This window comes from Ambystoma mexicanum, chromosome 5p, assembly GCF_040938575.1.
Source record: "Ambystoma mexicanum isolate Mex_15411 chromosome 5p, UKY_AmexF1_1, whole genome shotgun sequence".
In the NCBI taxonomy this organism is placed as follows: Eukaryota; Metazoa; Chordata; class Amphibia; order Caudata; family Ambystomatidae; genus Ambystoma; species Ambystoma mexicanum.
The window spans coordinates 56,341,725-56,368,309 of NC_090930.1; the positions used below are offsets into that span (position 1 = coordinate 56,341,725).

At 44.4% G+C, this 26,585-nt stretch overlaps 1 protein-coding gene across 1 annotated transcript in view; it reads left to right on the forward strand.

Annotated features, from left to right (window-relative positions):
• Positions 1-26,585, forward strand: part of TEX11 (testis expressed 11) — a 3,096,519-nt gene that overhangs the window by 1,638,907 nt on the left and 1,431,027 nt on the right. The window contains exon 17 of the mRNA XM_069612434.1: positions 24,551-24,653. Within this exon, the coding sequence (XP_069468535.1) occupies positions 24,551-24,653 (103 nt within the window). The remainder of the gene's footprint in view (positions 1-24,550; positions 24,654-26,585) is intronic.

A 26,585-nucleotide genomic window follows, 5' to 3' on the forward strand; every position in this document is an offset into this window, starting at 1 on the left:
ATTCCTAACAGACAGGACAGAAACCGTATGGATAAAACCCTTCAAAACTACTCCACGAGTTAACGACTGTGGAGTGCCACAAGGATCCTCACTATCGCCACTATACTTCAACATCTACCAAACTCCAGTAATCAGAATCTTCAATAAATACAAAATCATATGCTACAACTATGCACCCGACACTCAAATCATCTACAAAAATAAAGACACTCAAACCAATCACTAACCCCTAATTGAGTGTCTGAAAGAAGTCTTTAACTGGATGAATGCCAACAACTTGAAAATCAACCCAGGAAAAACAGAAACCATGATTATATCCAGAAACCAAGAGGAAAACACCTACATTCCCTGGCCGACGGAAATGGGAACGGCGCCCACACCATCTAAGGTAATAAAAAATCTGGGAGTCCTGATGGACAACACCCTAACCTTAGAACCACAAATAATGACAATAATCAAGAAATGTTTCTTCCCCCTTCACACAACAAAAAGAATCCTACCTTTCCTCTCTTTCACGCACAAAACACTCACAATCGTCGCCCTCATCATGTCAAGAATCAATCATGCAAACAGCCTGTACCTTGGGATGCCAGAATATCTCCTGAAGAAACTTCAACGCATCCAAAATGCAGCAGCCAGACTCCTCCTCAAACTATCCAGAAGAGACCACATCACTCCGGTGCTAAAAATACTACATTGGCTCCCAGTCAAACATCGGATCACCTTTCAAACAATGTGCATAGCACACAGGGTAATCAGTGGACAGGGAGCTGAATTCCTACAAAAGAAAATAACAATCTACAAGCCAACAAGACTACTCAGATCAAGCAATGAAATCCACCTGGAACCAAAACCATACGCCAAGAAAAAACGAAGGAGGCTCCTCCTTCTCTCACCTGGCCGCAAAAACCTGGAACAACATCCCGAAACAAATAAGAAACACCAAAGAACACCTACAATTCAGAAAACTACTAAAAACCTGCCTCTTTTACTCTGCTGAAACAACTAAACAACCAAACAGGAAACACAGAGAACAGGTTGACAGAAATTAAGATGACACAGATAACGCCCAGAAACAACTAAGGGAATGTCCTACGATAACAAGAGAGATAACGCTAGTTTGAAAAAGGACACAAGCGACAACCCCAGGAGGACAGAATTAATACCCCTACCCAATTCCATCCTGCAACCTCACCCACTCCAGGAACGCCACCAAGTGGCAATTATGAATTCTAACAGTTGCCACCTTTGGATGGAGCTATGTACGTTAGCATGCGCAGAGCCCAGATGGAGCTGTGAATGATGGCAGAGCCTGGACGTAGCTACGAGTGTTGGCATGTACCTCAATTCGATGATGGGGGTTTTGAGCGATGGCCTGTGTGAGCAGCTGGGTAGGATTAGGATTGCCGACCATTGCCACATCTGGATAGAGTAGCGGTTGTTAAGCGAAGCCACGTCCGACTGCATCGGGAATGCCACCGAGGCCAGATTAGGATGGAATCACGAATACCAGCTAGCCCCACATATAGACAGGTTACAATGGTGGACAGGGGCCGAATCTGGGCACAGTTGTGAATATTAGCGAGCATCATTTATGTAAGGGATAATAATTATCGGCTGATGCCGGAGCTAGATTGACATGCAGTGATATTCGCGCGCCACACCTCGGAAAATCGTGGAAATTCGGCAGGTGGCTTATAGACAACGATGTCAATAACCAATCCACTAACAATTTCACCCCTCCGCCTACACCTCTCAAACTCTAACCAGACACAACCACAACCTTATACCACAACAAACCGCACAAACTTCACTACACTGCAACAACAAAAGAACCTCACATAGACTCGCACAACAGCACACAACGTCTAGCGACCGGAAAACACCCAAGCCCAGCGAACGGTCTCAACCGTGTTGAGACTGCCAACAGCACATCACTGCTCTCTTGCACTTTTCCCGCTTACTCCCACTAACTCACCACCCCTTCCCGTTTCAGGGCCGCGAGAGCACCTAGGGACTACTCCGGTGGTGATAGTGCGTGGTACAGATCCTTTAACATTAACATAACAGCAGTTATATTAAACGTTTGCCTGCTTGTGTTATTTCTAAGCAGTCTGCTGAGAGTTAATGGCATATTGCAGTTGCAAATGCTTTGCTGGTATAATAAAAATATCTTAGCCAAGTCTGGTTTCCGCCACTTGATTTTCATCTGTTCCTTGTAATTAAATCCTGTTAGAAACAAGCTTTGACAAACCCAACAGTTTTGGCATATGTATAGGTATAAGATAGATATTTACCAGGGACTGCTAAAGCATGCCGTTAAGGTAAAACTGTTATTTTGCCAATGCTTGTTTTTATACCTGTTTTTCCTGTTTCTAATTGGACAAAAACAACAATAATGCGCGTTCTGTTATTTGTGTTTTGTATCGAAAAAAGCTCAAAACAATGCAGATAGGATTACAAAAATGAATAATTGCCTAAATGCAAGTTTCCTCTCAGTGAGGTGTTCTGAGATTCTCCATGCAGACTCAATTCACTGTTTCCATTTAATGCAATTAATTTGCAGGAGATAGATTCCATGTAATGGTTCATTGTATGACCTTACCACAATCCTACTGGCTTTTCATTGTTCATAATCATTTTGCAATTCTGTTTTCCTTTAGGGAGCAGACCTCTACATTTCTGCTCATATTTAGTTTTGCCAACTTGGTGGCACTTCAGCACCATCTATATGTCAAAAGTATTGCATCGGAGTACTGCTTGGAAGGAGATTGACTGCCCATGTCAGGCTTATTCCTAAGGCCATTCCCACCCATAACCTGCCTCTGCCTGGCCATATCACGTCCTCCTGGGATCTCTTTGAGCTAGCTATATCAAATAGTAACATAAACCCTTGGCCCAGCAGTGTTATTTTGAAGCAATATGCTTGCAGTTTATGGCTTACTTGCCTCTATAACTGCCCTACTGGTGTAAAATGAAATTCTTAACCATGCCCTCAGCCACTTGACTTATATATGTTTCCCTCACTGAAGTCCTGTTAAAAACAAGCATTTACAAGTCAACAGTTTTGCCTCAATAGACTAATAGGTGGGAGTACTGCAAGCTTTTGTTTTGTAGCTAGACAAAGAAACATCAATTAGACTAAATAGTTTCATCACTTGACCTTTAACATTTCAGAAATGTACATTTGCCTGACAGGTTTCGGGGTAAAAATGTGTTTCATAATGAGCTAACCACATAAGATTGACAGTGCAATAAGCACACATTTCAATTAAAACAGGAGTTACACATGCACTGGTTTAAGGAAAAGAAAAGTATAAATGCACAGATATTGTTTCAGATAAATCACAGACCAAACTAAGAATGAAATTGTGACAGGTCTTAAATCATGTACAGCGCTTTTTATATAAATCCAAATCATGCCCTTAATAAGCGCAGTTCAACGTGTTCATAAGATTTGTTTTATATTTCCAATGCTATAATCTACCAGCATAGCTTTGTACAACTCTGGCTAGTCTAGATTGCCTGCACAATTCATGTAATCTAGGAAACACATGCAGGCCTTTAGGCATCAAACTGGAAACACAAACTGTGTAGCAAGCACATAGCAAACCAGTTTATTAAACATATCAGCAGTGAACAGTTTATAATTCTTTCACTTTCATAAAAAAGATGAGCTTGCAGAACCAAGTTTAGTTCCAGAGTAGGGGCAATTTAAAAAAGACCCGGCTTGTGAGCTACCCAACATGGCTTTGTATTGTGCCCGTTATCAAAGATATCCAGAGAAAGCATTGATCAATAAAATCAGCCACAAAACACCATAGGCCTCATTATGCTTTTTTGAGTGTGATAAAATTGTAGCGGTTATTCTGTTACCGCCACTTTGACGGTAAAGGAATTACTGCCACTTTTACTGCACCACTGAATTCCTAGTTTGGACGTAAAGTGGAGGATTCACCTCCAGCAAAAAGCTGACAGTGAATCCTCCACTTTACCTCCACTGGTCAACAATCTCCATGGAGCCCTATAAACTCCAAACATGGGTTTTACAAAGCTGTAAATCCACTCGTAATCCTGTGCTACTGCAACGGAACTGAGTGTAGGAAACGCTACATGATTTTGGCAGTAAATCAGCATATTTACTGCTGGTTTACCGTTTAACTCGTAATGAGGCCCCATGACCCCAAAGCCAAGTCTATGTGTATGCTGTCTATGTAAAGTAGCACATATACATATCAACAGGTAATTATTGGCTGGGAATTCCATCGACTTAAGCACCAGCCACCTGTACAGTGGAACGAGACAAGGAAATAAAGCCTCATGTTGAGTTTGACAGTATGGTAAAAAGTGGTGATATTCTGTTACTGCCCTTTGTTTGGCAGTAATGGAATGTAGCCTCGAAGTAGTGGATTTACCTCCAGCAGGATGCTGAAGGTAAATTATCTGTGTCAGGGCCAAAATTGCCTGATTTGTTACAGTGGAATGACTTACTTTCGTAATCCTGCAGTAAATGTACAGTATTAAGTGTCAGTAATGGCAAACGTGTTTGGCGATAAGTACACAGTAAAATCACAGAATTACCTCAAAGCTATGAGATCTATAGGGTCTCATTATTGTTTCGGCTGTAATTCTGTGATTATTACTTTTGTATTACCACCAAATTCATTTAGCATTACTGCCACTCAGTTCTGCAAACTTACAACAGGATTTCTAGGAGTGGAAATGCAGTGTTAGTCCCATTTTTTGGAGTCTTTAGATTTTGGCAGATTTACCACGAGTAATAATTCCACCTCAGTAAATATGCCACTTTTTTGCCCTGAAGTGGCGGCGCACCTTGCTGAAGATACATCCATCATTTTGATTCTAACTCAGATTCTAGCTGTGCAGTAAACATTGTGCTAATGCGGTTACTGCCCAAATAATTTAATTACTGCCACTTATTAGCTGCACCGCTGAATTCTTAATGAGTTCATAGTCTTTTGCGTTGGAATAAATATAAAAAGAAGTAAACTGGAAGAAGAGAAAAAAAACACAATATAGCCTATCAGAGTTATTCTGATGTCACAAATGGCTCAAGAATCACTCCCAGGCGATAAAGCGGGACAAGGGTTTTTAGTGAAGAGTTTGTGGGGCCTACTGACATCCCTCTCTCTTGTCAGGTATAGAATCTCCATCCTAACCCAGGTCTCCCGAACCTAGGTTAGTAGATACAGAAGATTGACCCCTACTGTCTAGCTCTATCTTCTTGCAGCGGTTAGTACCTAAAGGCGAAATGCCTTAGTTCACTAAAGATCCTTAAGGACTTCCTAACTCTTCCTACGCTATCCAGTGGTTAGTGTTCTAATGGGATTGTGATGATGCCTTACGAATACCCTGTTGGATTCCAATGGTCAGTCCCTTTGATGTACCCCCTCCTCCTAGGTTTTTCCTTCACACGTTGATGTTACTCCTTTGTTCACTCCTCTACTACTCCGTTCTCCACACTAGTACTTCCTCCTAGCCTTCTACTACTTCAAATAAACTGCTACTCCCCCCTCTTCTCTTACCACTACTGCTCCTGTCACACTACTACTACTCCCTCCAAACCACTACTACTTCTTGTAAGGGGTCAGAATGTGAGGCAGACAACTTTGTGAAGCTTTTTCAAAAGATGCCCTTTTATTAACTCAAAAGGTTGGATAAACACTTCACTATCCCTACCCTGAAAAGGAATTCCCTGCCTAAAATAAACTAAAGGAAACACTCTAACAAAAGGATTCTGTCTCTCACACTTAATCATATACAACTTAACAAGCCATATATATGGCAGTTCAACAACAACAAATATAACATTTAAATTCACATCATAATAAATGTTTCTCCTTCCAATCCGGGTAACTCCCCGTCCCCCTTAAAGGCTAAGGAAATACTGTATAATAACATGGCTTTCTTTGGTGCCAACTTTAAGAACACACAGTTTCAATTTGATAACACCACGTTCTTGAAATAACCTCTGTTCAACAACTCAGAATATTTCCTTACTTCATTGGTTTCAACAAAATGGTATTTGTCAGGATATGGCTGCACCAGTTCACAAAACCATTTGTTTGACATAATTAAAGACTTCAGCAGCAGCAGATCACATAACACTTGCTTCCATGTTATTAATTTGTCCGGGTGATTCTGCATCAATCAACAAAATACTTTAGTGGTTCTTTAACTTCGTCTTCAAGACTCTTAACCATACGACACTACATCAAAGGCTTTCACCTGGCCCATTTGTCTGCCAGGATTATTGATACAAAGTGCTCTGCTCTGGTATACTCTCCTGCCAGAACAGATCCAACTACTTCAACAATCTCTAACCTGGTGTACTCTCCTGCCGGACCAGAGCAAACTACTACTTCTCAGTACTTCAGTGGTCAAGTTTGAACTCAAACAAAACAAATTATCAATGTATTTTTGCTCCACAACTTCAAATATCAGAACCACTTCAAGGGAAACAAGAACCACACTGATGCTCTTTGTTATACCTGTGTGGTTGCCACATTCTCTGCAGGTTATGCTCAACTCCCTCTAAACGTCTTCCATCAGAAGGGCAGCCTTCCTGCCACTCTTGTTTCTGCCGCTTTCCACTAACCAACCACTGATAAGGGTTTTGTTTCAACTTCACACGTCTTAGCCTTTGGCAATGTGGGTTTAAGTCCTTCCCTTCAGGATCTCCTTTTCATATGCACAATAATTTTTCTCAACAGTGAAAACACCAACTGTCTTCTTTTGGCTTTGGCAGTTATAGTTCTTTATTAATTGCTTTGATATATTTCCCTTTGGCTTTGGCAATGAGTGTTTTTCTTTTCTCTCATAGTGTTTTTCCTTTGCTGGCTCTTTATATGCTGTGCAATGTCACAATCACCCGTTTCTGATATAACAAGCAGATACTAATGTTTCCATCATCTTGGTTGTTAACATAGTAATTAACTTGTTTTCTATTTGTTCGGTATTCAAAAGTGTTCTTTTCCACTTGTTTTACTTTGCTTACCACTTCATTTCGTTGCTAGCTCTTTATATCTCCCACAATGTCACAATCACCCGCTTCTGATATAACAAGTAGATTTTTGTAAAAGATTATTTTAAACTAGCATAATAAAATCTAAAAAAATTAAAAATAGAAACTGCTTGTTATCAGCTTGATTGTTAACAATATTAACTTGTTTTCTCTAAGTTCTATATTTAAAAGCGTTCTTTTCCACTAGTTTTATTTCGTTTACTACTTCACTAGTGTTGAGACCCCTAGACTTGGCCAGCAGGCAGATACGGAGCGCAACGGGAGAACTATCTACCAGTGAACTCACCAGGTCTGGTAAGCACATCAGTCTGCCTCGCTGCCTCCAGGTGCTCTGCAGTACTTTCCCCACATAGTCCGGAAATCTCTTCTCTCTGGCTCTCCAGAGCTTGCTTCTACCGTCAGCAGGTCTCTCTTGGCTGCTCGCCTGCCACAAGTACTTGCAAAACAGGGGGGAAAGTTTTCAAAAGGTGCGCTTTCCACTGCGCAACCTCTCCAGCGGCGTCGCTCGGAGGGAGAGTCATCTCTCCCGATGCATTCCGCTGCGCCAGCTCTGCAATTATGGTGTGGAGCAATCAGAATTGAGAGGTGGAAACCCCATGAGGTTAGGTCGTCCAAGGCTTTGTTCATTGAGGTCGGGGGGCCATAGCTCTTATATGAATGTAGGCTTTCGCTGTTGTTCCCCTATATTAAGGTTCAATCCTCAGGTAATCTTTCGTTTTCAGATGTTTGAGTGCCGAGATTTTGCTGAAGATGCATCTCACCGTTCCAGGGTTCAGCACCATGTCTTCTTTGTTCCTTGCTGATTGTTCTAACTTCAGGGTTAGGATCGATGGTGAACGGCCTCTTCTTTCTCGAGTATCAGAAGGTGCTGTCTTTCTGTTTTCTTCAGGTCTGCCCCTTCGCGAAAGTTTGCGAGGGCTGTATCTGCGTGCCAACTCGACATCTAATGGGTTTGCTGCGCTTTTGTACTTTGAGGACGAGGCGTTTTCCCCTCGATGATGGTTTTTGGAAGAAGTTATCAACGATGCTCTTTTGGCTCTACTGTGTTCTAATTCTTCCAACCTCTTGGTACTGCGCTGCACTGCTTCCTGCGGGTATCTTCGGCGCTCTCCAATATGCAATTTAGGTGTTCACTCCGTTGCTGCCTGATGTCTTTGTGTGGATCTGGCGACCGGCGGTGTCCTTTTTGTTCTACCAGCCTCGCCTAACACTGTATCGTTCAGGTGCTGTGAAAGGTTCATTAGAAATGAATCCGCAAGAAAATCTTCTGTTGTTTTAGGGGATTGCATGTTGGGCTCACGCTTTTGGAGTTATCGGGACGGACTTTGATATCTCTTTTCCCATCGAGGACTTCGATTTTGTGGGGTAATCTGGTGCCTGACTTGGACCAGCCTGCTCAGCCCGCTGCTTTGGCTGGCCCGATCGATCGTTTAATTTCAGAAGTACTTGTTTTTTTTTTTGGCGATCTCTGAACGTTGGGAGTAAGTTCCAACAAACACTTGGTCTCCTGCGGAAACCCCGCCAGTTGTTTCTTGTTGGATGCTACTACCGAGGAGTTGATATCAGTTCGACCTTTTCGTGGCGAGCTTTCCTTGAAAAAGAAGACCTCCGGCAGGTTTGAACTTTTGGGGGACTTAGGGCCGCTTGAGGAATTGAAGATGCTGAAATATTCCCATTGTAGGTTCTTTTTAGTTGCTGGTTGCAATTCGTTTTGATTTGTTTGAGTGCTTTGAGAATTTGTTGTGAAATTCTTTTTTTTCAGTGTAACTTGGTCGATGTTAATTCGTGGATCCTCTAGTTCATTGTGCATAGGCTGAGAGTGGATAGTAGGAATAGCAGGGCTAGCTTGCTTTTTTTCCGACACTTGAATGAAACCTTCCAAATAGATTCGTTTTGTATGCATCATCGCTATTAAAGTTGTTTAGTCTCTTTGATTATCATACAGAGCCTCATATAGCTTGCAAAATGGGCTCAGCGCAATAGTGAGAGCTGACATGATGGTTGTCATATCTTTTAATTTCGTTGGGGTCTCTTTGTGGGTAAGCGGCTGTTGATTCCCCAGGCTCTGACATCCCTGGGCTGTGCTCGGCGGGGAAGAAAGATTAAAAGCATGGGGGGAAGGGGGGTGCTGTTGCGCACGACAGACATGGCTGCCTGATTCGAGCGCTCCGGCCCGAGACTCATCCGGCATACGAAAAAATCCTAATTCGGAGCTTGCTGCGGGGTACCGAACACACCGAGACGTGCCGTGGGTGCTGAAGCATCCACACGAGAAATCCTGGAGTGATTGGTGCCTGGACCGAGGAGATACGTGACCCGGTGTTCACAGCGGGGAAGAGCTGTGGAGCGAGCCGGTCCCCGGAACCAGGACATTGCGGCGGTGCGCCGCAGACGCTCTATCTGCTGGGAGCATAGAGAAGAAGGCCTACAAGAACGTAGAGAGCACGGACCAGGATTGCGGCGGTCTGCCCCGAGCTGGTCGGCCCACACCCCTCCCTTCAACAACCAAAGATGATCCGGACACAGAGGGACAGGATCGGCGCTGCAGCTGCCAGGAGTGGCCTGGTCGGAGTGGCGTGAGCGCTGGTGAGGTGAAGTCCGCTGCGCCTGGGGGCCAGCGGCCAGCGGCCACGGAAGGAGATACAGGGCCCCGTTTTAGACCCGAGGTTGGAAACTCCGAGCCCTGGTAAGCGGGCGCGCTGCTGGGGAGGCGGGGGACGGCCAGGATGTTGCTGGCGTCGGAGGAAACATTAACAGCTGCGGAGGCGGGCGGCTTCCCACGTATCCTACGGCGACACTGTGGACCCTGTGGAGCGGACCCAGCGCAGAACAAACATTGTAAGTTAAACGCCGGGCAGGGCGCGGGACATGGTGGCTTGGTGGCGCTCATGCCCACAGTGAGGGAGTGTAGTGGAGTAGCGGTTTAGGTGAATACTGTAGTGCGGGAGTCTGCTCGAGCCTGCCCGATCCACTGCTGCCGCTACAAATAAAATCTGACCATTTAGGCTGGTGACACTGGCGAACGCTTGGCGTGGGGCACACAGCTTGCTAGCCACTGTATCCTGAACCCAGAAACGGGGGAGAGCACAATCCACTGGCAGAGAAGGGCGCCTCCACTGGACTTGGTGGAGGGCCGTGACTGGGGTGCAGGGGCCTGACGACACTTTGCGGTTTGGAATAACTTTGTGTCCCAGCGTCCAAAAACGATATCCCCTCAGATTGCCCGGAATAGGCCGTCAAGAGACTCCAGGGACATGGGGAATACGAGGAAGCAGGACAGAGTGGCGGAGGGAGCGAGTGCCAAGAAGAAAGGGCCGATGGACTCATACACAAGCAGTCAGGCGGGAAGCAGTGAGCTTGAACCACCATCAGCGGCTAGCCCCAGGCCCCGTACAGAGAGCGGAGACAGGGTTGAATACTTGACTAACATAGTCCAAAATGGATTTCTATCGCTGAATATGAAGCTGGACGACATTGTAGCGAACATTGGCACATTGAAGACTAGTGTTGACAAGCACAACCTGAGACTAACTGAGGCAGAGAACAGAATCGGTACTACCGAAGACATGGTTGTTCGCCACGACCGGGACATTGCCCAGCTCAGAGAAAGCTTGAACAAATTACAAAACAAGTGCAAAGACTTGGAATTGCGCTCGAGAAGAAACAATGTGCGCATCGTGGGTGTTCCAGAGACATTTGGTAAAGATAAAATGGAAGTACGAGTGGAAACTCCCCTCAAAACCCTGTTCGGAGCAGACTCCTTCTCAGAACACTTCCTGATTGAATGTGCACACTGCACGCTGGCTCCAGTGCGGAAACCTGGGGCACCGCCCCTCACAATTAAGAATGCTCAACTATAGGGACAGAGACACGGTCCTTCGGAAGGCAAGGGAACTTGTGACGCTGCAATACGAAAACAGTCACATACACATCTAGCCGGATTTTGCCACCGGGGTTCAGTTAAATCGAAGATCGTATGAGCCAATCAAAAAACTTTTGAGAGCATGGCAGGTCCCATATGCATTAATATTCCCGGCCAAGCTGCTAATACAATATGGAGGAAGGGCACACTTTTTTAAGACTCCTGCTGCAGCCCTGGCCTATGTGGAGGCCACCATTCCGCTGCCCCCGAAGGGCCATGGACCGGACCAGAATGGGAGACGCCCGCCTGCAGAAGAGGACTGAAACCCGGCTGAGTAACCCGCCCAATACAAGTAATCTTTGATGTTTCGGAGGTGTTTGGCCCCGTGGGGGCTCCAAGTAATGTTTATCGGGTCGTGGGTGACGGCAACGAAGCACCCTCAGGAATGTTCCTAACAGTTATCAGGGTTCATCGTCAAGTTGGGGTGGATGATGTGGGTGGAGGGGGGGATAGGGAACATGGGGATGGTTTGCAGTATCGCAACCACCTGGACGGGTTTGAGCCTGGTGGGAAGGTGTGTATTGATGGATGTTGTAAGTTAATTGAAATATGGTCTTGCAGACAATGGCGCTACTCAAAAGCTGGTTACTGGGTTACACAGGGTCACTTTGGTACAACACAATATGTATGCATACCAAATGTGTGATGGGCTAAGGATAAGATTAATGTCATGGAATGTCAGAGGCCTTAATAATCCAATGAAAGCCAGGAAGGTCGGTAATTATGTCACTAGACATGGGCCTCACATCTTAATGTTGCAAGAAACACATGCGCAGAGCCTGGTCAATGAGAAAATACTGGCAAAATGGGGCAAGCTGCGCTACTACACGGACTATTCATCACAGTCTAGCGGAGTCTGTACCCTTATACATAGCTCGCTGGGCTTTCTGGCCAAGGGCCACCTGGCGGATCCGATGGGAAGGTATGTACTGGTCTGGGGGAGATAGCGGGGAAACAAATATCCCTGTTAAACACCTATGGTCCCAACCTGGATGACCCCGATTTCTACCTGCATATGCTCGAGATACTCACCAAACACGATGCAACCTCTGTCTTATGGGGTGGGGACTTCAACGTTGTATTAGTTCAGGCCTTGGATAGATCCGCTAATGTAACTAGGTCACCTTCTAAAGCGACATTAACTTTAAAGCAAATCATCTCGCAATTGTCCCTACACGATGCCTGGAGGGTGCTCCATCCGGTCGATAAGAGTTATACATTCTACTCTTCTGTGCATGACAGTGAGTCACGCATAGATTATTGGTTTGTGTCTTCGAACTTAGCACACGCCTTACAAAACTGCAAAATCCTCCCTCGCACACTATCGGATCACTCCCCGGTGATGCTGGAGATCATTTTGAAAGATGCCCCTAGACCAACAAGGAGATGGAGAATGCCTAAAGACATATTAAAAGACCATAATGTAGTTGAAACACTACATACTGAAATAGCAATTTTTTTTACAGATAACATTGGGTCCGTAGACCATGTATCATCAGTATAGGAAGCTTTTAAAGTCTGGGCGAGAGGGGCACTGATGTCTAAGACCGCTGGCCTTCTGAGGGAAGTACGCAGTGAACTGGAGGGGGTGGAGAGGGACTTGAACGTACTGGAGGAAACTTATGGCCGTACGCATGGCGGGGACACTCTGGCGGAAATTCATAAGTCCCTTAGAGATTTTGGTCGGCTGGCACCAAGGGAAGTGCAATACATAGCGTCCCCTACCCGGGCTCGTAGATATGGGGAGGGTAATAAGGCAGGGAAAATGCTGGCCAATCTGGTAAAACATGAAAACAAATGACCCCGATTACAACGATCCAATCAACAAAAAATTAGATAATAACAAGCGAGCAGGGAATAAACGGCGAATTTGTTAAATTCTACAAGAATCTTTACGCAAATAGGGATAGGAAATCCCCTGATGAGATTAGAAACTACCTCGCTATGTTAGACCTCCCTAAACTCCCAGAGGAAAGTAAGCTAATGCTGGAACAACCTGTCACGGCAGAGGAACTCACTGAGGCAATTAAGGAGCTCAAGTCTGGCAAAGCACCGGGCTCTGATGGTCTGGGAGCTGAATTTTACAAAGAATTTCGGGAAGAACTGGTCCCCGTGCTGTTAGAGGTATGGGGAGAGGCCCTGGGAAAACAAATATTGCCCCCAACAATGCACAAAGCTATAATTACAGTATTGCCTAAACCTCGACGCCCGCCATAAAATATGTCTTCATACAGGCCCCTTTCCCTGATAAACGTAGATGCAAAAATCTCTGCGAAGGTGCTAGCAAATCGTTTGTTACCCTCAATTGCCATGCTGGTACATCCGGACCAAAGCGGGTTCATTCCCCAAAGATCCACTGCCCTGAATCTGCGCAGGCTGTTGGGCATAATGTCACAAATAAACCTGAATAAACAAGCAGTGGCGGTGTCCCTAGACGCCGAGAAAGCGTTTGGTTCGGTTTCATGGGAGTACCTCTTCCTGGTGCTCGAGGCGTTCGGGGTGGGCCCCTACTTCATTAAGTATGTTAGACTGCTATACACTGCCCCGGGAGCGAGAGTGTGCACAAATAGAACTATATCTGAGCTGTTTGAGTTAGGCAGAGGCACCAGACAGGGGTGCCCTTTTTCCCCCATCCTTTTTGCTTTATCAATAGAGCCCATGGCAGCGGCGGTTCGGTTGAGGCATGACAACAAGGGTATAACCCTGAAAGGAGCCACCCAAGTAATATCATTGTACGCGGATGATACACTGCTGTATGTCCGTGAGCCAGACAAAAACATAGCCCCCATTATCGCAGATATTCATGAATTCACAGAATACTCTGGCTATACGGTGAACAATACTAAATCAGAAATGTTCCCGCTCACCCCCTCAACAAAATGCCCTGCCCTGGCGTGCGGCCTTAAGTGGTCAGAGCGACACAACAGATACCTGGGAGTACTGGTTTCAAGCAGTAGGCAGACCCTATACTCTGACAACCATGAACAGGTGCTACAAACACCAAACTACAGGTCTGGAGGCATCTCCCAATCTCATTACACGGTAGAATCGCCATTCTCAAAATGATTGTACTTCCCAAGTTACTATACTTATTTGTAAATATCCCTATATGGCCGGGAAAGGATTTTTTTTCCAAGCTGCGATCCATGGCAGTGCCGTTTCTATGGAACGGCAAGGTGGCTAGGATAAGGTGGGAGAAGATGACAGAACCATATGAAACAGGGGGAATAGCAGCACCAGATTTTGAGCTTTACTGCACGGTGGCGCAAGCGCAGTTTGCAAATCACTGGTACGATGAAGCAGACAACTCACCCCACACGTGAATAGAGGAATACACCACTGTACCCACAAATATCAGATCTGTTATCTTTGACACGAGGCATAGGGATTCATGTGATTTTGACCCTGTAAGCTGCACTGTGAGAGCCTGGGGGTCTATATATAAAAAATTGAAAGTGGAGATTACATACAACCCTGAAATTCCGCTATGGAAGTATCCAAATGTTCCCCCTAAATTTGGCACCAGTATACAGGAGACCTGGGACCCCAATACGGAGATGAAAGTGGGAGACATGTATATAGACGGGAAGTTCACAACACTTGCAGTATTTACTAGAGGTATGGGAGGAGGCCCGCTCCGAACGCTACAGTACTATAGAATGAGATCGGCATATCAAGCACGTTGGCCATCCCGAACCTCCCTCACACCCATGCATACAATTGGTTACAACTCCGGTTGGACTGGGTATCTCCAAACTGTATAAGATGATCCAAACCCACATTCCCACGTCCAACCAAGTGAAAGAGAAATGGGAGGCGGATATGAGAATGCAGATCCCTGAGGATAAATGGGTAAGATACTGTGCGCTTATGAGAAGGGTGTCCCTTAATGCAGGATTGCACCAAATAAAGTTTAAAATCCTTAACAGATTGCACTACACCCCTGTCAAAATAGCTAAATTCACACCTGATGATCCAGGCAACTGCCCCAAATGTGGGACCCCCCAAGCGGGATCCTACCATATGTATTGGGAATGCCCGGTCGTGGCAAGGTTCTGGGAGAGGGTCGCGGCTATGTTGTCAGATATCACGCAGATCCTCCCCATGTCTGACCCCACAAAAATACTTGTTCAGGGATATTGGAAAATGCTCTGAAAAAGTGAGAAGACTGTTCAATGTATCATGTGTTATTGCCAAGAAATGTATAGTATAGTATGGAAAAGCCTGAACCCCCCCACCATGAACACTTACCTGCGTGAATTAACGTACATTAATGAATGTGAGGAACAGTACGTGCTAACCCTACCAAGCACGAGCCGACCAAAGGACATTTGGGGCCCCTTTAGAGCGTACCTATGCAATATGCTCTCAGACAGTGAAACGAACATGTAAGCTGTAAACTCCTAAGCATTTGATGAAGGTATTGCTGTATGAAGGACCATATATTGTGTTAATTGAGTGCTGCTGTAACTGTTGAGACCATCAATAAAGAGATGTTAAAAAAAAAAGCATGGGGGGGAACGATTGAGTTGATGAATGACTTTCAGGCCTGCCCAAAGGTGTTTGTACATGGTCACTTGCAGAGCCCTCGCCCTGCTGATTGAAAGACTCGAGGGGCTTCGATTGTCGGGAATTCGTTGTTAGGAGACAGGATCTGAGACGGGGCAATACTCATTCCAATTGCACTGGTCTGGGCTCCTGGTGCTGCTTGGAGATTCTTGTTTAAGTCATTTGTTTCTGGGTGCTTCACGACGGGCTCCGCCAGGCCCATTGATGTTGGAAAGGCAATGCTGTTAGTTTTCCTAATTTATATGGCCGGGAGAGGCTCCTTTATGGCCTTTAAAATTTCGGCATCAGAAAGCTCGTCCATTTGATCATGATTTAGTTTGCCCTGTTTTGTCAAAAAATCTTGCAATGAGTTGAACCATTTTCGCAAAAGTTCTCTTTTGTTTGGTTATTTGAGCCTTTTTCCAGCTCATTCCTCTCTTTTGGACTGCAATGGTTTTGCTTGGGCATGGGGGATTGGGCTGGCCCGCGTCGGAGCTCGGCATAGTTTTTAGTGGTATCTTTTTTAGATTGGAGGTAGTTGAGCTTTGGTCTTGGCCGTGTAAACTCTTTTCTCCATTCCCTTGGCTCCACTGGTCATCTCGTGAACTCCGCGGTGCCTGCGAGGGAGGGTTGAGATGGGAGACAAGAGAAACAGTTTTGCTCATTGAGCTGTCGTCAGGTGGCGGAAGCGCCTCTACAATCAGCGAATCCGCCTTGCGGACGCATCCGTTCCCGCGATTCAGCCTGGCTGCAGGCGCTGCGCATCTCACAGGGAGCGTGCAGCGATCACCTGGTCCTGCAGTCAGAAAGTCGCCGGACTGAGGACCGCCCACGCCGTCCTGAGAGCCCTGAGGTAAGGTAGCCCGGGGGCTTCCCTTGAGGCCATTTGGTCCGTTGCTAATTCTGGGTTTGTCGTGGATAGCAGCGGGGTCACCAGAATTGATGTGAACGCTAATGGTGTTGTAGAAGTTTCACTGGGTGACTCCCGCGATGCAGCTCAAGCATCGCCATGGTTTCCGTTGCCCGAGCCCAGGCTGGTGTGCAGCTCTGTAATTGCTGTTATTGCCGTGTTTTGCGCAGCGGCTAACGGAGGCTCTGACGCCGAAGGCCCTCCTGCCCTCGGAGTCGAAGGTGTCCGAGCTGGCTGAGAGTCTGATTTAAGGGGGGAGAAACCCGCGGCATTGCTGAAATCGGGTGGGTTTTCCGCGTAGTGCGGTGACCCCTTGACTCGTAACTCGTTAGTGGAGTCCATATGAGCTTCAGGGCTCCACGTCGGGAGATGGATTAGTTTAGCTTGTGCTGCCGCGGCCTCCGAGCATGTGGGGGTAGCCAGAATGGTCCTCTCACTCTCACACAATGATTTGGGTTGCTTGAAAAGTTTTAAAGGTGCCGACTGCAAGCGGCTGCGTTGCGGAGAGCAATTTGAATGTGAATCAGTTCTTTGTTGGTTCGGTTTAGAGCTACGGAGAATTCGTTTAGCTCTTTCTCCTTCTTCCGTTTGCAGCTTTGTCAGTGATTTGAGCCCGGGAGGCGCCGAGGGAGGAGGCATGTCTGGCAAGTCCTGGCACGGATTGCACTGACTGCTCCTACCTCAGCGACTAGCTCCGCGGCCTAGGGTGGGTTTTTCAAAGATCCTCCCACAGCAGAAAACAGTAGATCAGGAAGACAGACTTCCAAGCAGATGACTGGATGACTGAAAAACAGGAGCTCGAGGAGGTAGCGACTGCACTGACTGATCCTACCTCAGGAAACTCACTATGATACCCATGTCTCCTGCTGTCCCTCACTAGTAGTAATACTCACTGTGTAAGGCATGGATGTGGCAGTCATCTAAGGAGTTGTAGCATAAGCTTCAGTTGTTGTTCAGACGCTGCATTGATTGTGGCACTTGTTCTTATCCGAGCGCACCAGAAGTGACTCTGACCACTTCCTGCTGTGCGCCGATCCCCTTGCCTGGCACTGTCCTGCTAGGCGTCATCTTGAGTACAGGCAACGGGACACGCAGGATGCCGTGGATGTGTCAGCGTTAGGATGCTTGTCTTTGAATAAAGCATGTAGAAACCAATAAAATTACCTTTTACAGGTAACAAGCATTTGCAAAGCCAACAGATCCAGCTTTTGTATTGGCATCGGATCAGAATGGTCCAGGCACTGCCATAATAGAACTGCCTGGACTTAAAATGGTAAAAGCTGGCAAATGGTGTTAGTATATGGGCAGGATAGGTCAGGGGCATTGAGCTCGCCTTGGAAGCAAGACCACACAGAGCACCTCAGGTTCGAACCACGGGTCCGCGCTTAGAAACCTCTGGGTATTAAGTGTGTTATAAATAACCTAACATATCATATTGCAGTGTCTGCAAATGCATATCTAATGCCTATACAAAATCCCAAACTGTTTGCTTTACCAATGCGTGTCTATCTTGCATTGCATTCCTACAGTACTGTGAATGGGTAACAATAAATCAGGTTTCCTGGGCTTCAAAGTTGGAGGGGCTGGGGTCAGAGAAGCAGGCTAGCATCATTTTACAGGCACATTTGCAGGAGAAAAGGCATTAATATTCAGTGGTCCGCCCCTCGGATCGCATCAGGGATATGTTTTACTTTCATAAGACATGAGTAGGGCATGCCAGATTTGGGATGATCTGAGCACATGAGCGTCCCACTGTCCATTTTGTTAAAGAAATGCAATTCTATGTAAGGGTATTTTGTAATACCGAGTCTTTTCAACAACAATTATTTGTATCAAGATTGACATGAATACGCATAAATACATTTAATCAGATCATCGGGGAGGTCCTGATAGAAATGAGCAATAGTGTTATGTAAGGGTGGCTAGTGGTCAATAACATTCGACACAAACACAGTTTTTAAACTTTTGTATTCAAACTCATTTTCTGATAGATAAATTGAAAAGGTGCTATTTAAGGATGCATCCACCATATGAATGCATCATTATGATGAACTATTGCATGATTATGGTAGATAATCAATATACAAGTTAGAATGGAACACCAATTGGATTAATACAAAAAACTCTTTAATTTCTGGCGGTAAACAAAAATTTCATTTCATAAAATTCTTTCTAAATTGCCCTACAATCGAGGGTAGATGTCCATTTAGAAATATAATAATAATGAATTAACAAGTGAATGGGTGATCGAGGAATACGACACACTATTACGATACAAACAATGACAGAGTGAATGGATGATGTGCGTTTCTTTTAACCTTTCCAATATAGCCGCTCTGTAAAACGATGTTAGAAAGAGAAGAAGGAGGATTCGTGTAACCATGGTGATGCTATACATTGCATGGTGGATCCCCGCGACGGCCCATTACTGTTCGAGGCCGACGCGAGGAGACGGATTGTTACTAAGCAGAAGGTAAGCTAACAGCGGTGGGTCCCGAACGAGGGGAAAGAGACGTTTTTGCACGCCCGCAGTCGGGCGTCCCAAGTACCCATATGGGAGTCCATTTAGACCGGGGACGTTTTGCTAACGAGGATAATGTTTAACCACACATGGATAAACCGAAATTGATTATAATTAAGGTGTGTTGACCGACAAAATCGGTGTACAGGACTTTAAAGTGGGAGGAAAAATGTATGGTTATACGAAAGACTAAGTTTAAACAAAACTTTTGAGAGCTAATAGGTTAGATATTTGTGTGCTAATAAATAGGACCTCACTCTGTTTTCTTATATAGAGGAACAAATGTGTATTAATGAAGGGGACTATCTGGAGCACGGGATATATTCAAATAATGTATGCAAAATTGAATATTAAACATACAATTGGATTGGAAATAGTTTTTCTGCATTATTTTTACTATAAGGAATTACCCGGGACTTATGGAATAAGACGGGTAAGAAATCTTTATTTATCCATTTACTGCGCTCACACGTGCATTTATTAGTGTGTGTCGAATGGAGATTTACTGCAATCCACTAGAGGGAATAATACTGTAGATTATAACATATGATAGAACCAACATGGAAGTAATACAAATGAGAACTTGTGTTTAATATTGAAACCATAAATATAAAAATTTGGACTTATTCATGAGCAACTATTCTAAAACAATGTTTTCTTTGTTTCTCTGTTTGTTATTTTACTTTTATTATTTTGTTTCTCTACTTTTTTCATTGCTCTTTTATAATTAATGTATGTTGTTTTGCATCTATTGTGACTTGGATGTACACATTGATTTAACTAAATGTATTGCGGTGTAATGCAATTGTAATTGTTTACTATTTATTATTTATTTTTCAAAATACATGTGAATTAATATTATATAACCCTCAATTTTCCTGAACCATTTTGGGTACAAATTTATGAACATTGTAAAATAATTATGCAAATAGAATATGATGTGTACCCTATCAAGCCCTGTTTTGTTTTGAGAAAGGCTCTTGAGTAGCCGAAACACGTGTTAACAAGAATTAAAGGGCAAATAAGGAATAAAGGATGTTCTTTTGAGTTTTTGAACTGGCAAGTGTGGCGCAATTCTTGAGTGGCAGATTATGCATTCATATGAATAACCAAGGAGGCAGGGGACTGGTTCCTCCAACAAGTGCCACATAGGATACGACACGGCTGAAAAGCTGAATTAAACCAATCTAGGACGCCAACAGGAGAGGTTGTACCGACAAATATCCCAAAACACTAATCTGCATTGCTAAAATCAAGTCCATGGAAGCACACCATATAATTTAAAAAGCATGGGCTCAACACCATGCTTTAACATAAGGTGATTTTGAATCACCTGAATATCTTTTGGGATGGCTATCCAGAGTTTAACAGCCACCCCTGCAAACAACCTGTTCTGAGTGAATGACCGTTTAAAACTTGGAACCTCGAGCTGCAAACACACTTGGCTCCGTAGCCCTCTTATGCCGCAGGAGATTTTCAATTTCTGAGCCAAGCACTCAGGGGATCGAGCGTGACGTGCTCTGTACTCTACAAATATCAGTTTGAATGTGATCCTAAAATCAATGTGCAGCCAGTGCAATTTCTCAAAAAGGTAGGAAATTTGATCAAGCTTTCTTGCCCCACACATTAAATGGGCAGCTGCATTAAAAACTAACTTTAAAGGAAGAAGCATATTTTTGGGAAGTCCTATTAACATGGAATTCCCAGTATCAATATGCAAAAGAACCAAAGTTTGAACCAAAGAGCGAAATGAGACTCTGGGATAAAGGTTCTTAGTGAGAATATTATTACTATTTGTATTATTATTATAGTATTTATTGAGGGCGGACCTAGATTCGGCAAGCAACAGTGCGCTTTACAATTATAGGGGTAAGAACACAGGGAGGGAAGCAGAGAAAAAAGGAGGGGAGCTAACAGGGGAGGCAATTGTCAGCAAGGGTTCTAGAAGCAACCGGGGGGGAGACACTGGGGAGCAGATCACTGAGTCTCAGGTAGGGTGGGGAGAGCAGGGTGTGTGGACCTAGGTGTTGAGGAGGAGACATTCCTTGAAGAGGAAGGTCTTAAACCCTTTCCTGAACTGTAGAAGTGTTGGGGCAAGTCTGATATTGATGGGCAGGAGGTTCCAGAGGCTTGGATCGTAGACAGAGAAGGTATGTCTTCTGGGTCTTTCCTTTTTGTACCCTTGTAATTCAAGTCTGCACATTTCCTTACGTCTGGTGGATTTCAGGCCTCCAGAGATGCTGAGATTTTCTGTGAAGTAGCTTGGGAACTTCAGGTTAACAGCCTTGTAGATGATGCAACAGGATTTGAAGATGATACAGGCTTGCAGTGGGAGCCAGTGCAGTTGGATGAGGATTGGGGTGATGTGGTTGAATCTGTGGGGTCCAATGAGTCGTTCTGCAGCATGCAGGACACATTTCAGAGCTGCTATGGTAGTCGCCGGAAGGCTTTCGAAAAGGGCATCACCACCATCCCGGTGGGAAAGGAACACAGCTTGGACAGCAGAGCTGAAGTTGTTTTCTGGGATGAAGCGCTTGATTCTCTGCAGGAGAGAAAGTTGGTACCAGGTTATTTGTGTCTTTTGTAATTGGTTATTTATAACGCGCTTAATACCCAGAGTTTTCTAAGCGCGAACCCGTGGATCAAACCTGTGTTTCTCTGCGTCATGTTGCTTCCAAGGCGAGCGCCTTGCCCCTGAGCTATCCTCCCGGCTCTTCCTTGCTATGTACTGTTTCAATGTGAGGTGTCTGTTGATGTTGAACCAAAGGGACTTGGCACAGGTAGCCAGCTGGGGTGTTAATCCCTCGAGGTTCATAGCGAAGTGCCAGGTCTTGATGTCAGGATGTTCAGTGTTTTTGGTCAGCAGTAGGATTTCAGTCTTGGAGGGGTTGAGCTTCAGGTAAGTACTTGACATCCAGGACTGGATCAATGTGCGACAGGCCTTGAGCCTGTAGATGTCTTTGATGGAGAATATCCTGAGGTAGATCTGCGTGTCATCTGTGTAGTGAGTGTGGATGTTGTGTAGAGCGTGGAGGGTCCCAAGCGGTTCTGTGTAATGATTGAAGACAACGGGGGACAGGAAGGATCCTTGCGGGACTCCACAGGTGATGGGTGAAGTTGGTGATCTGGAAGAATCCATTTGTACAAACTTTTGGCGATTTGCAAGGTAGGATTTGAACCAGTTGAGGTCGATCTCTCTGCTCCCTATTCAGCGATGTAGATTGTCGGTGAGAGTCTGGTGGGCTACTTTGTCAAATGCTGCTGAGAGGTCAAGGAGAACTGAGTGGCAAGGATGGCTATCATCAAGGAGTTTAAGGGCATCGTCGATCACCTTGATGGTAGCCTTTTCTATGCTGCATCTGAAGCCACATTGGTTGGACTGAAGGAGGTTATTGGCTTCAATGTGTTGGGGGAGTTGTGTGGCTACTACTTCCTCAAAGAACTTACCTAGGAAGGGAAGATGGATGATGGGGTGGTAGTTGCTGAGATCATCAGGGTACAGTTTTGGTTTCTTAAGAAGTGGCAGAATGTGTGCGTTCGGGAGGATTAAGGGGAAGGTGCCTTGAGTTAGGGAGCTGTTGATGATTGTCAAATAAGGGAGGAGTGCTTCAGTCAGAAGGGTCTTGAGTACAGAGGCAGAGAGGACGTCATCCGCATAAGATGTGGTCTTGAGGTATGGCAGGGAGGTATTCTTAGTTACTGTCTTGAAAGCTGTCAATGTAGTTGCAATTTTGCGAGAATGGATGTGTAGTGTGCTGTCAGTTGTTGGGTGATGGTTGATGCAGTGCTTCATTCCTTTGAAGAGGGCCCTGCTTTCATTGTTGGCCTTTGCTATGGTGTTTTGGTAGTAGTTGGCCTTGGCAGTGTTGATCAATTACCTGCATGTAGTACAAAGTTCCTTTAGCAGGGTGAGGCCGGATGCGCTGCAGGACTTTCACCAATTCTTTTCTTGTTATCTGATAGTTTGTTTGTTGAGGTTGAGTACTTGAGTGTACCAGGGTGCTTAAGGTTTAGGTTTGCGGGTGCGTTGTTTCACGGGGGCATGATGGTTGATGTTGTTTGTGAGGGTGGTGTTGAGTTCTTGGAGAAGCAACTTGCAATCTTGGATCATCAGAGGTACGTCAGCCCATGTGAGGTGAGTTTGTTGAAGTCTTCTGTGAGAGCCTCCACTGGGAAGTTCTTGAAAGATCTGAAGTAATGGTTGCTTGGTTTGCAATGGGTTTACTTGAGAGGTGTGGTGTGACTGCTTTCAAAGGGGATTGCCAGATGGTCCAACCAGTCGAGCAGAATAGGAGAGCTGTGATGAAGGGTGGGCAGTGCAGTGATGATGAGGTCGAGGATATTACCTTTCCTATGAGTTGGTACTTTCGTGTGCTGTGTGAGATTCAGTGTGTCAAGTATGCAATGGAGAACTTCATTGACCTGGTTGCTGGGTTGCCAAACGCCAGCAAAATGAAAATCAGCAGATTTTGCCATTGCATTTGTGTGGAATAAACGAAAAATGAGTATCCAAAGTAAACCCTAGTGATTTTGCTGACATGGCAAGTTTCATGAAACTTTTATGAATGATGGGTCTGGCTTCGCTTGTAAAAAATAAAAAGAGTTCTGTTTTTAAGGTATTCATTTAAAAGAAATGTGAGGCCATCCACGCCTTGATGTCCAGAAAGCACTCACCCACTCTCATGAAATCTCCATTTAATGATAATCTCAAATAGAGTGGAGTGTCATCAGCATATTGACGTATGGTAACATTATGTTTAGCTATGATATCCCCTAATGACTCAATTTCGAGATTCAAAAGAATAGGGCATGAAATGGATCCCTGTGGTACTCCAAAGGGAACAGGGCTTGGGGTGAGCACTCCTGGTTTATTAATTGGTGCTGGTTTCTTAAAAAAAGACTCAATCCAATTCTCTGAAATGCCCTTGATGCCCATTCTTTATTCAAAATATAAAGAAGAATCTTGTGATCAATAGTATTAAAAGCCGCTTTCAAGTCTAATAAAATCAACACTCAGCAACCCCTCTCATCTCAAATCCTCATAACATCATCCGCACTCGGCAGTTCTGGCTCATGGCTCTGTACCACTGTATTTACAGTTTACACCATCTTTGAATATCTCCCTTTCAGAGTCACTTGACATGAACCTGAGTACTTCTGAAACCGTGCGTTTTTACATATGATCAGCATTTCCGCAGCGCTTGGGTTCGGATTAGACCAAGTGAAATATTTTAGACTTTTTGTATGAACTTCCCTTTTTGATTCCATTAGGTAATGGCTCCATAGCTGTGGAACCCCTCTTTGCTCAACAGCCATTGCTCTTTCCTATGTCTTTATGATCGCTCATACTGTTTGTACTCCTTGTTAAAATCAATATTCCCTAAGATAGTGGCTTCTTAGAGCTAACATTTATTTAACTGAAAACATTCTGAGAAAGAATATTCAAAACAGAAAAACACGATAAGCATACAGGTTCATTGAACTCAAGTATGATAGATTGCTGTACTAAACAAATGCATGTTTGGTAGTTCTATTACATGTAGATATAGTTGGCGACTTTAGAAAACAATTGTGTAATTAACAATCTGATGTTTTCCCGAATAGGCAAAAGAAATTGTGAAAGATTCAGAGCGTTGTGACCCGAACAGCATTGTCACCCAGTTCATTGTGTACAAAATCGCAGTCTTGGAAGGCGATGCAGACAAAGGTACTGTTTCACATCCCCCGTTGTGTGCTCATTTGCGCCTTGGTTGATGCAATTGACATTGTGTGTATAAATGGATACACCTTTACACATGCAGATCCATCTTGAGACCTGGGGTCTTGGAGCACCTTTGTTGCATAAGCTTTGTTTTCCGTCCATATGTCTTTAGGCAGGAGGGATAAATATTGTCAATGTTTGTTCATCTCCAGTCGTTCATCTGTAGACATCACTGTCCTCTTAGTTTTGGGGAATTTATAGTCATGTGTAGGGAATTATTATTTCTGATACATCTTTACTCACTACACAAACTCCCTGCTATTTGTGTAGACCAGTTATCCCCAACGTGTAACTTGGGAGCAACATGTTGCTGCCAGCAACCTAAAATGTACCTAGCCAATTGCACTGGGAGGTCAGAAGGAGGTGCTAGAGTGTGAAGAAAATAACTGCAGTGTAGGCCGAGCCGTGAAAGTGTGCCAATATAGCTAATAAGCCTGCTCTGGCAGATGACCATGGCATATTACATGTTGTAAAGACGTCAGAGTGTGCTAAAGGCTGCAGTTGGGAGGATCTGATGGAGCTAAGCATAGACAATATGTTACTGCACTATCGCAATCAGTGGTCACATGGCTCTACACTAAGCAGGGAGCATCGTAGCTGGCTAATGTGAATCTTGAGGCTCCCCATTAAGAGGACTACCCACTGCCTTATCATTTAGGATCAGAAGCACAACCCTCATCCTGCTGCATTAACACTGCCTGGGCTGTGTGGGTGCGCTATATGTAGTGACCTAATGAGGTATTGATTGTGGAGAATCTGGGGGCCAGAAATGAGGGCAGCCTCTCAAGCCCAGGGAACAACATGCTACTGCTACTGTAACCAGCAATAAAACTATCTACTGATGAACCTGTGTTTACTGGTCCAGCCGACCTCCGCCACACTGCCCAATCTCTGCAACACTTGGAGCATGAGCATTGACTGGAGCAGGTACTTACTTATTTATTTATTTTTATTTATTCATAGTGATATTAGTCAAAATTATGACTTTTTACACAAAAATACATTCTACAGATAATACCTTTTTATTACAAACCAACATTCAAAGAACAATCTAAAATAAAGGATAGAAAAGAAATAAAAAACAGAATGATCATTAATATCAGAGAACATTATGTAAAAATAGAAAATACTAACCCAACTAATCATTAGCATTTTTTTCCCCTTAGAACAAAATGAAAACATAATCCTCAAACATCACAAAAAGGAGAAAAAAAGAGAGAGAGAAAAAAAAACAATACTCTGATGCAGTTCCACGACATCTCAGACAGATATAGATACCTAAATATCCAAGAATTTGCAGAAACAAAGACAAAGCTTCTAAATCACATTCCCAATTAATCTCTATTCTTTTAGAAGACATGTCACTTCATGGGTGAGAAAGATTTCATGGCCCTGCGACAGTCTTTGCCAAAACAGTTTCGAGTTCAAAGTTTTTGGGTCGTGAACAAATCTTCGAAATCTTTTCAATCTGAAGGGCCACGTCCCCACACATTCTGCCAACAAATGGCAGACAGTTTGTTTTACACCGTCTTCACATTTGTCACAAACATTAGAAGGGAAAGCTATTGGATCTCTAATATGCTGTAATTCCAAAGAGAGAACCAAATTTAACCTAAATCTCATGGAATCGGATCTGGTCCAAACACGCTGGAAGAAAGCGTAAAGGCTTGTCAGTTTGTGTCCAGGATGTCGATAGTTTGGCAGCTCTCATCTTAGTTATTGTTCTGATCCAGTCCATACGTTTCACAGATTCTTTTACCTTTAGTGGATTCTGGATTAGGATATCAATTGAGGTATCTGCCGCTTCTAATAGGTTGTTACAATAGGATCTCAAGCTATTAAGAAAAAAGTTATTATTCACTTTCATCTGCTGTGCAA